Source organism: Trachymyrmex cornetzi, unplaced genomic scaffold (genome assembly GCF_001594075.2).
Source record: "Trachymyrmex cornetzi isolate Tcor2-1 unplaced genomic scaffold, Tcor1.1 scaffold316, whole genome shotgun sequence".
Lineage (NCBI taxonomy): Eukaryota > Metazoa > Arthropoda > Insecta > Hymenoptera > Formicidae > Trachymyrmex > Trachymyrmex cornetzi.
This window is the reverse complement of record NW_017297858.1, coordinates 530,768-545,827: the sequence shown is the minus strand read 5'-3', so window position 1 is coordinate 545,827 and position 15,060 is coordinate 530,768. Positions and strand designations below refer to the sequence as shown.

The 15,060-nt window shown below is 37.7% G+C and overlaps 1 protein-coding gene across 1 annotated transcript in view; it reads left to right on the top strand.

The window, feature by feature from the left end:
• The window catches only part of mib1 (E3 ubiquitin-protein ligase mind bomb 1), a 472,329-nt gene that overhangs the window by 47,177 nt on the left and 410,092 nt on the right, over window positions 1–15,060 (top strand). Inside the window, exon 9 of the mRNA XM_018509796.1 lies at window positions 6,753–6,904. Coding sequence (XP_018365298.1) covers window positions 6,753–6,904 — 152 coding nt within the window. The remainder of the gene's footprint in view (window positions 1–6,752; window positions 6,905–15,060) is intronic.

The following is a 15,060-nucleotide window of genomic DNA, read 5'->3' as shown; positions in this document are numbered from 1 at the left end:
TAAAATTAATAAAATATATTACATATCTTATTATGACACATATTAGTAAATTAAAGAAACTCATATACAATTCTTTGAAATACTATGTTGTCCTACTATTATCATGATTTTCAGGCTAAATTCTAAGAGAAAATTCTCTCCGTGTAGATTTACATGAATGCGATGTGTGATACATGATTGGAGATATTAATCATATTTTTGGTACGTAAAAATATTTCATAAAACTGATGTATTGTCTTTGTATCGAAAAAGAACTGCGAGACGAAGTTTCCAATCAAGAGATGTACAATGCAAAATACTCAAGAGAATCAGGCCTGTATAAGTACCATCGATCAAGTCACGTTCGTTAGAAGTTGGAGTTATCTCGAAGCAGAAGAACGTTTACCAATTCTTCTAGCGTATAGATGATAAATCGCAGCACATTTATTTGCCTGTGAAAAGATATCTTTTTAAGGGGATACTGAAGTTGTCTTGTTTTACCAATCAAATGCGACTTACGCACATACCGTTTACAATACAAACATACGATTTACGAGACACATAAAAAATTATATCACTCAATATATCACTATATATACTATTACATCAATAACGCGCGCGCACACACATACAAATCATTTTTTTTATTTTACATCTGGCTCTGCCTTTTTATTCCGAATATATAACCCCTACGTAACTTTTCCGCGAAAGTTATAAATGTTTAGATAAATTGACAGCATTGATCGCCATATTGAAGAAAAAATGGAAAATTTATAATTTTTTAATTTTTTCCTGCTTTGAACATAAAATAGATGAGAGCCGACTACATCAGCACATATGTATCTATTTTAATCGTAGAAGAGGAATTTTAATTCTATGAAATTAATACAATGTAATTATACTTATGGGAAAAAAAGTTGTTAATTTGACTAAATGCGTTTAATTCGTAGTGATTATTTTTATATTTAGATTAATTAAATATACGTAAGTCATGTCAATAAAATTTTGTAATTTAAAACATGTTATTTGTTTGAATTAACAAATATTTGCTTGACAGCTCGTGACCGCTGTATTTATAATAGTCGATGAATTAACTGATATATTTTTTGATTCAACAAACTTTTTCAGTGTAGAAATGAATTTTTGTCGGTAAAAACACATTTCAACCTTAACGACATAAAAATGTTTTTGGTTTATTCTCTGTCATTTTATTTTGAACCGATTTGAACTGGTTTTTCTCTTGAGTCCAATTTTCCTTTGCTTTCTCTTTTTTTATATCGTTGTATACCGGTGTATTGCACCACGGTGATTCAGCAAACACGACGGGTTACGGAGTCTCCGTCATAAAGTGCAGAGCGGCGAACTCGCGCACGACGTGCTCAGAAAAAACGATCTCATCAGGATGTTTCGATTCGGGAGAATTGCATTTGGCGACGCCGTGCCCGGGATTAAGCGTCGTCCGACTCCGAAAGAACTGGGTCATCGATCCCCAATGTAATTTTAAATTAGCGCATATAGTCAGTACACACCGCTGCGCGTTTTTATTTTTATCCCCATAATTCCAAAAAAATCCAGCCGAAGAAATAATTTTAATATGGCGCATCTCATTTTGCATCTCGTTCTATCTCGTTATTCGGCTCGGCATTCCGAAATTCTTTATTCGCGACAATCTATCAACTTAATCGGCTCCCGGCTGATTCGCACAGTACACAATGAATCGCAGCATCACGGCATCGTCACTCTACGTAATCCTCGCGCCGGCAATTTATATTAATTAGCCCGTTCGCGCGCGGGACCATTCGCGCTCAACATAAATTACCGCCGCTAATGATGAATGTCAGGTATAAACGTAATATTATGCAACTGTGCGGCTGTGTACGAGTGCCGCGTTCGGGGTTGCCTTCACCCTCACGCTGCCAAGTAGAGGCGGGTCGTTAGAAGCGTGCAGTCAGCCATACGTGACAGTGCGTACGTATACGCACATATACTCGTCGCAAAATCAACGTCACGTATCTATACAATGATTACAATCCGTCGACACGCGTGGCGGTAATATAGCTACGATTCGACATTACCTTCAACCATGGTGATCACGAATCATTGATCAAAAATCAGCGAACCGTGCAATGATTACCGTTTTAATAAGTGCTTCTATTTTAGCTCATCTACGTCGTTCGTTCGTTACATGATGTACTGCTATGCGATTTTGAAGCGTAAGCAAATGTAAATGTAAATGGAGATTTGGCGTTATGAATGACATAAATAAGTTAATTAGCTTTTTGGTTGGTAACAGTTTTTTAATTATTATTATGGCTTCATAAAAATGAAATATTATTTAAAATTGTATACATACCGTTTTAGTTTCGTGATCAAATTTAGAATTTCCAACTACATTATATTTTAGTATAATTTAATCTAAATTTGCTTCATAGAACAATTAATACAATCACGATGTTCTGATTTGGCGAAGATAAGGGAACTACACGAGAAACTTGTGTAAGATTCGGATACCGTAGATATTTTGATGTCTAGTTTTATTCAGCGTGCTCTGATAGCGGGCAAACTAGCGGACAAAAGCATCGACGTCTTCGTGCACATTTAAAAGTCGAATAACAAGTCCAAGCACAGTCGATATAATGAGTTAGTTGATTCATTTAGCACTTGCCGCTTTTATTTAGCCAGCCGGAGAATCTTGCAGCCTCGGTATTTTCACAGTCTACTCGGAAATCCACCAGACTTCTCTCCTATCTCCTCTTCTTCTTCTATAGGCGGTCCGGGTTCGTGCACGACCCGCATACCAGTTCTTGTCTTTGCGAGGTCCCTTTACTCGATCCCGTCTCCTTGGTGCACCGGCCAAAGGAATCCCCGGGTCTCCTCCTCAAAAGTAGAAACGGCTGGGTGAGAAAGGTTGGTTGCAATCAAGCGCGGGCGCGGACTTTGAGGGTGCTCCGTCCCGTTTTCTCACGGTCTGCATTATCTTCCCAGACTCCCGTCGCGACTCGAATTCTATCCTACCGCCTACCCTCTCCTCCCCCAGTTGAAGAAATCGGGGGATGATTTAACAACGAAGGCGGAAGGGATGTCTCTTCTTTCTCTTTCTCTTTTTCTTTCTCTATCTCTACTCGCGTCTTCTCTTCATCCCTTCTCATTCGGTCTTAGCGAAATCGCCATCGATCGTCGTTGAAAAAGGAGTTAAGCTTATTCGGTGGACGCTGTAGGATTCGCCTTTGCGATCGTTCCTAGTTACATTAGATTTGACGAGGATGTGATCTAAAAGCTCGTTCGAGCGGATAGTCAAACTACTAAAATTCGATTTGACATTTGTTCGAATGGATTACTTTATCAAAGAATGAATAGTATGGAAGTTTCGTGAATTATTGAAATACCGAACTATTTAATATTGTATAAATTTGAAAATTGTCAAATCAACGGAAATACAAATATACATGGAATGTAATAATAGTGTGTAGCCTGTAGATCTAACATTAAGTAGCCACGCAATTGAATTCCGGCATGTTTGTTACTAAGAAGTGACGATACTTGGAATACTATTAGTTCTCTGTAACAATGGAGCTGCTTCGCCACGTTGTATTCGTCAGTCACGTTGAATGACTGCTCCTCCGATTTCGAGTGACAACGGCACTTGAAATCTAAGTTTGCTTTACGTCTTGCTGATGTCTTAAAGCTCTCATTAGTTAGCTCGTCGTCTTCGACGAGCCCAACGACGGGTCTGGGGAAGAATTAGCGATGTCAATATTTGCGGTGCAATCAACTCGCTTCGACTTCCCGTCCTCGTCGTCGATTTGTCCCTCCCCCTCTCCACTTTCCCTCTATCCTAGCTTCGACACCGACGCTGATTGTCATCCACACTTCCAGGCTGCTCGCTTGCGTTGTTGCTGTTGTCTTTTCTCATTTCGCTGGCTCGTTTACCTGATCTGTACATAGTGTTACCGATAGCAACGAACACCAACGCCAGGTATCCGTTTTAGCCAAAGCAAATTTGAGGAACATGCTCTTTCGCGGAACAAATATACGTAAACGTTTATTTGGCCTTCCGATTGTCTTTATCATTCTCAATTTATTGAGTAGCGAGTAGCATTATTTCACGTCGCATAGATAGTTTTATTTTTATTTTCAACCACGTTATCTAGCAAACTACAATGATATGTGACAAAGAATCCGCGCATGGACCATTTGTACTTCTTACGTTTGACAAGTCTCTGGCAATTTGTCGACCTTAAGAATGATCGAGCGTCTCGAAACGGATCGTGATGCCTGAGATGGCCGGCGGCGGTGAATCGCGACGATGAAACGATTGCGGTGTGGACGAAGAAGAGAAATGTTGAAATTAAAGTTTTCGCAAGTTATTTGAACGCTATCTGTGGCGCGTGTGGTATGAATCGAATGTCATTTGTTGGACTTAAACGAGTGGGCGGCGGCGAGATATAAAGAAGGTGGATGGCTCGGAAGAGAGCGGAGAAGAGAGGTTATAATGCAAACCCTTTCCCAGAAGGAACCGCGAGGACATCGAATGGGAGAAGGACCACATCGATGGAAAAGAGCACGTCAGCGTCGCAAATTGAAAGTCCGTATCCAGGGACCTACTATTTTCTCGTCCCTCTCGTACAAATCTTTGTTCACGGCTGAGTCGTTGTAATCCTTAGAAATCAAGGATGCCGTCGATAGTCACCGTAGCCATCGTAGTTATCAAAAGTAGGTAACAGTCATTGACGAACTGATTACTCGAACTTTGTAAAAGTTCATAAATTCTTCTATAAACTGTGTAATTTTTTTTATTGTAGCTTACGAAATTGTTCGTTTAATTGCGCATTTATGAAATAATTAACGCTATTACATCGCGCTATTTCTCTTGATTACTTTTTCTCGACAAGAATAATAGCCAAGAATAATGGACGAGATTCTACGACGAGGTAAATAAGACAAGGTCCCGCGATTGTCGCACGATTTTTGTTCCCAACTAGTCCTATTCGCCTCGACGGCATTTTCCCTTGACCTCTCGCTTTCCTCTTCGCTTTGCTTCCGTTTTCAGCTTTCCTCCCTTCTCTTTTCCACCTTTCCCGCTACTTCTCCCTCTTCCTCTTTATCTCTCTCTTTCTCACCTTTACCCTTACCTAGTGGCGTGACACATGGCCAGCATTTATAGCGCGAGATAGCGCCGGCGGTTCTCGACAGCGCCGGCAGATTTATCCTCCACGGTTATTGGAGTTATACAAAGGATTTTTCCAACTGATCCCATAAAGTATCTGTGCCTGATGCCCTATTATTTACGCAGCCGGCAATGGCTGATGTCGCGGAAGCGCGCTCTAGCTTTTCGCTCTTCCTAGTTTTTGCGCCGGAATGCGAGCGTCGTCATGAGCTTGTCGCAGATGCTATTTTACGCTTCGTCGTTTTCGATTTATCGTAAAAACGATACTCGCCGATATCGCCTTTTCATCGAGTGAATTATTATAGTCGTTGGGCATCGACGGTATAGAGTATGTAAAATTTTTTTTTTCCCAAAGAGACAATATCTAGTAGATTCATAATTTGAATGGAAATATTTAACCTTATTTGTTATATTTGAAACGACAGAATTGCTACTAACAGCGAAAAGAATTATTTTTTCAAGCGCTTGTTAAAAGCTTTTGTGGCAGCCATTCTAAAGTCCATCATTCTTATCACGCGTGTTTTCAAACGCAAATACTTGCATTGTCTGTGAACTGCACGCGTTACATCGGCCCATCGTTGTAGTGTTTATCCCTATGCTCGCTCGTTCGTTCATTCGTTCGTTCGTTCGTTCGTTCATCCATTTGTTTGCTAGCGACGAGTTCGTACTGCGTTGTTCGGCATTAATGGATGGCCCCTGTTTCCGTACGTTTTATCGCCAACTGAAGCTCATAGGTATCGTTCGAATCGTAACCGCCGGAGCCAAAACTGGCCGAAGCATTGATCCAGTTCTGTAGAGAATCCAGGTGAATAGTGCGGTTCCACTCGTTATCTACGGTGATCCTGTCTTTGAATTCTTTTCGGTTAAAAACGACTTAGAAATCCTGTAAAGATTAACGATTCTGGTGGAACAGAGGGAAACGATAGATTATCGGAATGCGCATAGTATTGGACATACATGCGTTATGTGTTTGACATATAACATATATATACGTATGGAAAAAAATATGCAAATTCAAATATCATATTAGACCGCGATGTGACAACACAACTGTTAAGAGATAGAAGCTAAACGGTAAAGCTGGATCTTTAGTGCTGGAACAATTTCATGTAAATTTATATATCAAATCCAATCCTGCAAACTGCGTTAAATTTATTTTTAGTTTTAAAACGCAATCCTAACAGAACTAGAATGCTAATATTATAAATTAAATTGACGATTTAATATTATTGATGCTCATAGGCATTTTTATAATATTCTTTAAACACTTTGAAATCCGTAATTAATTTTATTGTGAAAAATATTACCTCGGAAAAAGATATACATATATTAATTAAATAACTAAACTATGTTGAACACTAATTAAAGTATTTTAAATGAATAAATAAAAATTAATAATTTTTCAATTTAAACAATGCAAAAAAGTAAAAAGGATTTTTTGTTCGTTAATACTTATAATCTCATTAAAGTGATTAATTAAATTCTGCATTGTGTTACATGAATATCTATTTTATTTTTATCGGAATTTTAGCAGGTTTGATTTTCATGTATTCTAATTATTGGAAAATGGAATATACGTGATAGAAGAATATTTTCTTGGTTGCAGGACTCCGAAGGTGACACACCTCTTCACGACGCGATCTCTAAGAAACGGGATGACATGTTGGCTCTGTTGTTGGACCACGCCGCAGACATCACCCTCACCAACAACAATGGCTTCAACGCTCTTCACCATGCTGCTCTTCGTGGCAACCCAAGGTGAGTGCTTCGCGTTTTCAGATGTGACGCTTTTGTCCGCGACGCTGAATGCGCCGTTCTAGAATTTAACCGTCAGGTAGCGAGATTCGCGGTGAAGAGAAACACCAATAAACAGCTTGCGCCGGATAACAATTACGCGCGTCTCGTTTCGGAGACTTAATGGATCACGATGTATTTTGAGAATCTGAATGGTTGCGAGAAATATCTCGTTAATCTCATGTACGTGATTATGATTTATTATTATTATGTTTGCGCGTTGATTAATATTTTACTTATACGCGCACGATTATGACTGGAAACTTTAATTAATATGATAAAGAGGTACAAGTCTTTTTGTCTGAAACACGAGCGTTTAAGCTGAACGTTGGTCGCAAACAATGAAAATTTTCTGGATACGAAGCTTTTTTCATAAGAAGTTACGAGTGAAATTTTCCAACAGCATGTTCAATCGGTCCGTTCTTTTTTCCGCCTCTTCTTCGTTCTCTTGTTCGACGAATCATAAAAGAACGTCGAACCACAGATGTTCCCAAAGCTGTCGTCGTCGACGATGTTCCTGTCATCGTCTCGACGAAGTCTAATCGATCCGGTCATTCTCGAGAGGTAGCGAGTCAATTTTACCTCGATTCTCACCTCCCGTTCTCCCGTTCAATTTAGCTACGCGGACTCTCGGAGCTTTTCGAGATTTGCCCACTTCTAGTTATTACTTCTCGACGCAAAGACGGAGTAACGAGAATGAGACGAGCGGATATTCCAATAGGAGCGATATCTAGTTTGAAACTACATTGCTTGGTTGAAATAACATTATTTCGTAACGATGATTCTATTTGCTTATCTATCCAAAATACGCCATCATTTAAAAAGGAGAAAAGGAATAGTAAAAATTAGTTTCTTATAATTTAAAGGAAAAATCAAAATAACAAATTTATGCCTTTTTGAGCCAAACGTGGGATGTGATGTGAAGATAATTTATTTAGTTACTTAATATCTTGGCCATACGTTTCGATCAAAACTTCGGATTCTTTTTAATGTCAATATAATGATATATGGTGTTAATCACATGTATCGTTCCAACGAAATTATTACACTTCTCGGTGTGATCATAAGTCAGTGTCTCGCGCTATGCTTAGCTCTGAGACACTACCAATATCTCCAGATGATCTTCGTTAAAACGCATATTCGGATAATTCTAACGTTTGAGTATCAGCATCTCATATTTGTGCGCTTTAATGAAGTTCATTAGATATACCGGGAAGTGTAATAATTTCGTTAGAATGATACATTTGATTGACATCATACATCATTGTATTGACACTGAAAAGGATTCGAAGCTTGGATCGAAATGGTCAAGAGACAAGATGTTAAGTAACTGAATAAATTATCTTCCACCAACATTCTGTATTTAGCTCAGAAAAGCATAAATCTATTGTTTTGATTTATCTCAATTGAGGTTTAATTCTTTATTATTTTATTTTATTTTATTTTATTTTATTTTATTAAAAGAAAAAATATGTGGCTCTATTTTGTGGCGATCTTTTTTTATCGTTTGCCATATTTTTTTTGTTTTCACTTGAGAATACGGGTCAACAAATTTGAAAACTTTCCATGCGGTATTGTCTTACTCCTGTATATTTTTTTGTATTTTTTTCGTTGTCTCATTTTGTCTGTCTTTCTTTATATCTTTCTGTTCGCATGAGAGATTTGTTTCAATATTTCGCGTCTACTTCTAAACCCAGAAAATGGCGACACCGAATGCATTCAGTAGTCCTATAGTCATGATTATGACTATTATGAGAGATTTACTTTCAACCTCTCGGATCGTGTGAACATCAGTGATTCATAGTCGCTTACGACTTTCGCTTTACGACGTTATCGCTGAAATAACATGAAAATTTTCACTATGCAACGAGAAAGAGACGATATCTGGATTCGCAGATTATTTGTCTAGACTTCCTTAATTCTTAAGTACATTAGCAGTACCATGAAATAAAATTAGAACAAATTTAATTCTCTCACAATAAAGAACGATTTCGAAATCTGATGTCTAGAAAATTAATCAATGAACAAAAATCTCATGAATATTCGAGATTCTAATATACATATATTAAAGCAAATTGATTATTATCTTGTATATGAAACGAAACTGCAATTTTTATTACAATATATAGTTGTATTAGTTTAATGTCTCATTTTACCATATTTTTATTTACGTAAAAAAAAATCTCTTTTTACGGCTTTTTTGCACGATAAATTCTTTCAATCGTATTGTCGTGTTCTAATTGGCAACATGGAAGAATAAAATATCGTGGAACAAATTTCCCTGATAAATCACCTCGCATTTCACGCTTCTGTTGTCGCATCAGTGTACATAAGACAGCGTGTATTGGTACGCGAACATTTATCTTTGTTCCGTTGCTACCAGCTGGAAAAACAGCGAGAAGGGTGACTAAATAAGGTCATGTGAAAAATTTTCGATTATATAAAGAAGAGATAGATGAGGAATTAGATCGATAGGTTCTGACATTGCTTTGATCGAATGTCTCGGTTCAATTTACCATCATAATCCAGGACTTACATTATGAGGAATTAGCGAAAACTCAATATTGCTGTCTCTATTCCCATTGCTCAGAGCGAAGGACGATAAGGTTAATCGTCCGAAGAGTATCGACGTCAAGAAACGTCAACTTTGCCGGCAACCTCTCCATAGCTGGGGTAATTATGGCGACTATCTTACGTTAGGAAAGACGCTCGAGGGTGACTCGAAACTAATTCAGACTAGGATAATTTGCGGTAAATGAGTACTCGAAACCGATGAGGTTTACTTTGCCTGTCATTATATAGACCGAAGAGCGAACGTTTCGCAATGCGGTGCCTTCAAGTAGGCACCGCAATCACAGAAACGTATTAGCGCCGAGATAGGCGAAATGTACTCGGAGCCGTACAATCAAGATCGTTTGCTCTTCACGAAGAAATAGCGATCTCTGTTTCAGCAAAGCGAGATAAACGTTATAGTATTCGCGCGTGTTCGATACAAGTGCTATACGGGTCAGTCATTGTAAGGGTATAGCGTTTCATACGTGATTGCTCGGCCCGAATGTGAGTTTAAAGCGTCAGCAAGTACGTGTCCGTGTTCGTTACACCGGTTGCATTTCCAAAGTACACTTAGATAAAGACGAATGTTAGGTATATTCACTGCAACCAATTCCGCTTTCCTTCTTCCTCGTGTCCCAGTATTCTTCCGTAGTCTTGCACCCGGTCATGGACGGGTCGCGGCCTTTCTTACAGTTCTCTCTCTCTCTCTCTCTCTTTCTCTTTGCCGCCCTTTCCTGACTCCTGCTCGTGCCCTGTTGGCCTTTTCTCGCGTTTGCACTCGCCCTCTAAAGGAGCCGCCGGTTTCTCTCAAGATCCGTGCCATAGCGCTCTGAAGCCGAACGAACGGACGTCCGGAGACGTAATTTCCTGCTCTCCTCTGGTGCGGCCTCCCCCCATTGCCCTTCCCTCTCTTGCCACGTCTGCTGCTTTGTAAGGTACATTCTCCGAGGGTTGTCGACGAAACTTCTCTCGTTTTCCATGCTTCTGCCCACAGTTTCTATACGTTTTCAAATTAGAATCGACCAACCAAACGTGATTGTGAATATTCGCAAAGATACATTTACAAAGACTTAAATGTTCAATTATTACGAATTAATCATGTGTTAATCATTTGATAACAGAAACTGATGATGTGTTGTTGTTACGACGACGATATGATTCATGGAACATTCTATCGTAATTAAGGAAATCCTTGCATTCTTAAACTATTTCTATTTAGGAACACGGAAAAAAAAGATTTGCTAAAACAGCTAAAAACTTCATTGATTTAGCAAATCTACAGTCGTAATATAGGAACAGCCAGTTTTCTATGTTAAAGTAGCAAAGTTGTGTAGCTGAATTAAATTAAAGATTGTAACTAATCATATTTGTTCTAATAGCATAGGAAATTTGTTGATACAGCAACTAGAAAACTTTCTGAAAAAATGAATCTATTATAAAAGTCAACATTTGTAACAAAATATGCTAACTAAGACAGCGCATACTTTTGTTGCTATAATGAAGAAACTTATTATATTACCAATCTTCATTGTAGCAAAGAATAGTTGCTCTAGCAATTCAAGTTAATTAAGACAACAAATTCTGATAAATACATGGTTTTTATTTTAATACAATAAAAAAATGCAATTCTTGAATTATTGAATAATACAACAATAAATGTATATACAATTTTTACTTAAAGTGTTACTTAAACGTATTAAGCTGGATCTTCATAATATGCATGTATGCGGTTGCAAGGTTAGAACCTAATCTAACCTAATTATACCGATTATACGTCACATGTAGGCTCTGTCAATTTTTACTTAAAGTGTTACTTAAACGTATTAAGCTGGATCTTCATAATATGCATGTATGCGATTGCAAGGTTAGAACCTAATTTACCGATTTAACCTAATTATACCGATTATACGTCACATGTAGGCTCTAGACATAAACACAGGACGCACTGAAGTTAAATTTTCGCGTTCTGCATTCTGCGTCTTACGGCCGAAAATATGTTACGCAAGTCACACTATGTCTATAATTTTGCAACTTGAGACCCGCGTTCAACATGCTATGTAGATTAAAATATGTATTGCAAATATATATTAAATTAGTTATTTCAACTGAACTAATTTGTTGCAATAACAATGATAATATTACCAAAGATGAGTTTGTTATATGAGCATACTGATGACTGCTTACAGACATAATTTCTTTGTTGAACCACCAAATTTTCTTAATTACAAATGTTGAATTCGCGTAGCAAGCTATAGCTTTGCTGAATCAGCAAATCTATTTTTTTTCGTGAAGAAATTTCATTAAAATTTTTATTAATTATTTAAAATACATGTTCCGTGTAACTTTATTATTATTATTATTATACTAAATTGTCAATTATATTGTATTTATGTTTATTATTACTAAATCCATTGTCATTGCTAAACCTTTTCAAAGGATTATTGCCACAACATAATAAATTTCCATTCTACTCTGTGGAAGCGTAGCACTGTGAAGTTACCGTATAATAAATAGTGCATCAGCGTTACATTATCGACGATGAGTATTCTATGAGCCATAATATTTTTATGGCTATCAAAATGGTGAACCCGATTGCAATCAATAATGCTTTACCATTGTAAAAGTAGAGTATGGTCAAAGCGTCGGTCAATACGCGGGCGTTACAGTGGAAGAGCACTAAAATTGGTCGATTATGCTGTTCCTTTGTTATTGCCGGTTCGCAATACCCTGTTGTTCAACCGTGATGGTCTATCATTATGCTCGCGGACAGAGATACAAACATGCGTCATATACTAAATTCTACCACATGATTCACCCCCTCTGGCATTCAAATATTACGGTATCATCTGCGTGTCGATCTCTGTTTGACGTAAATCATGAAATTGATATTTAAATTGTCATTCTTTGTGATTATTGCAAAAAAACAGCCTGGCCTAGATAACCGCTTTGAAAATATACATGTATATGTACGTGCACGTGATACGATGCACGGTACTAGAAATTTTCAATTCTGATAATGAAATTTCTCATTGACTTAGTGCATATATTTTTCTAATTATAACTTCGTTAATTACAGTTTTTTTTATGCAATCGTTACATTTCGCAATATTGTATTCCATACTCGTATTTTTCACCACCGATGTATGAGATCGCGATAGTCTACGACAAAGTTATAACGCTAATTTGGACTGGCTCTGATGTCTCGCACGGCTTGATTATGTTAGTCACACACTCGGTGCCGTTGATCCAGCAACGTATACACATCGCGTGCCCGTGAGCCGCTTTGATCTTCCCTCGTGGAGCCGAGTATTCTGATTGTGACACGCCGAGTCAGAACAGCGCAAGATCCCCGCTCAGGCAGTCAATTCCGCTTGTTTTGTATTATTTCGTCAGGACGGTGGTCACGTATGTTCTGCCGAAGAGCTTTGTCGGGAGACGAAAGTCCGGCGGTGGGTCGTGATTAAAATTTTGTTACCACGTTGCCTTGCCGTTGATTTCGTGCGGCTTTGTATATTAACGTGTCGTCTATCCAGGCAGTTCAGATAGTTTTCATTGAGATAAGTTTCCCTTGAAACGTCAGAACGGACGGTAGTTATTTATTCCGTCCGCTGTTATTTGAATCGCGTCCTGGATTAAAGACGAGAACTGATCCCTACGTAAATGCTCTTAATTGTCCTTAGCATTTCTTTCAATCTGGTGTGCTGTGGTGTGCCTCGCTTAAACTGTCGTCATTTCTTTTCTCCCGAAGGAATAAAACACGGAAGAAAATTCATTCCATGGTACGCCCGGACTTTTGAGTTCTGACAGGACTTTCGTGCTGTGTTTCGATTGGTATTCCTGGGCACGCTCGCGCACGTAGAAATACTGGTAGTAGAAAGTAGTATTAGTAGTAGTAGAAAAAGAAAACGGAGAAGTAGAGAGAAACTCGCGCGAGTATTCGGCCGTGCATTTCGTTCCGCGCTCTAAGACATTCCGATCGACAGCCGTAAACTTCGGAATAGTTGTCGGAATAATTAGCTTCGGTTCTCTCACTATTGGGTACTCGTCGTAGCTAAGACGGTTTTACCATAGGAGGCATGGTGCCGAAGGATAGAAAGGGGTTGCTCGGAATGGTGCTAACGATAAAGGCGGGGGATAATCATTTAAATAGCTCGTCGAGCGCAAGCCATTTAATTTGCTCCGTCGAGGATCTAATTACTTCCAATAGTTTGTTAATTTCATTCGCCTACTTTGCCGCCATTAAATAATTATTACAGCACAATGGCGAGGGGGAAACGAAGCTCGTCGCAGACAATACGGAACGCTATAAGAGAAAGCAAGTTCAAGCAATTCCGAAAACGACGACAATCCCCATTTCCGTGTACGACCCCCGTGCGTCGCGTTAAGGACCGAGTCCGTTCAGTGCAGCTCGATTCAGTTTAACTTTAGACGAAATACTCTCTAGGTATATGCAATATTATATGAACTGATCTGAACCGATCAAGCGCAGCTTGTTTGCTGCTTAGATCGTAGCTATTCGGCGAATATAAAGAGGAAAATGAAAAAACAGCGAAGTTTTATTAAGCATACTTGAAACTCTTTATATTTTGTAAGCATTGAAAGAAAAGTTTTTAGTGTTTATCACTGTTATCATAGTTTTTGATATAATAAATATGTTGACATAAAAAATGACTAAATTTTAAACAATATTAAGAATCTTTATTTTAGACTGCATATATGAGAACACAATCAATACTAGAAATTAAATGCCTATAATGCCTATTTATTTACAGTTTTTCAACACATTAACATATTTCTAATATGATACTTGATTAAGTATTAAATTATTATTAAAAATTGCTTGTCAATTTAATTTAATTCGTGATATTATTAATACAGTAGTTTAATTGTGTTTATAAGTCTGGAAAACCAATTCGGCACGCAATTCGAATGATTACGAATGTGGTATATATGCATATACGTATATATAGTGGAAAGGCCCATATTATGAGATACCGAGTTCATTTTGGGTAAATGCTAAAAGTCTATAGGCAGAATTAAAAAAAATAATAGGTTATTTTGAAAGGAATTTAATAAGCTTTAAGATAACGTTATATGAAGATGGTTGAAAAGAGCAACCGAAACGTCGAATTTCTGTTTACAATGTAGAGGAATTAAGGAAGTAAAGAATTTTATATATCCACACACAAATAATAACTATGTAGTAGCTCTTATTTGCCTAAGTTGTATATATATTTTTTAATATTGTTCATTGAGAGCTCTTTTCTGTTATTATTGAACGTTATATCAAATTTAATTCAAATTCCATTTTTTTTGAAAATTAAAGAAATTTAAAAAATGTGAGCAAATCGCAAAGTCAAAAAATTGTGCTCCTAATATGAGACGCCTCGATAATAAAACGCAAAGTATATCAGTATTGCAATTAAAAAACTTTATTTAATGTTTCTAAAAAACAAACACAGCCAACGTACGCGAAAAATGATCATGCGATAAATTATACCCAGAACTCGTCTTCAGATTAGTTGGAATCAAGCATCGAGAAATAGGTACTCGATGTTCATTTTGTT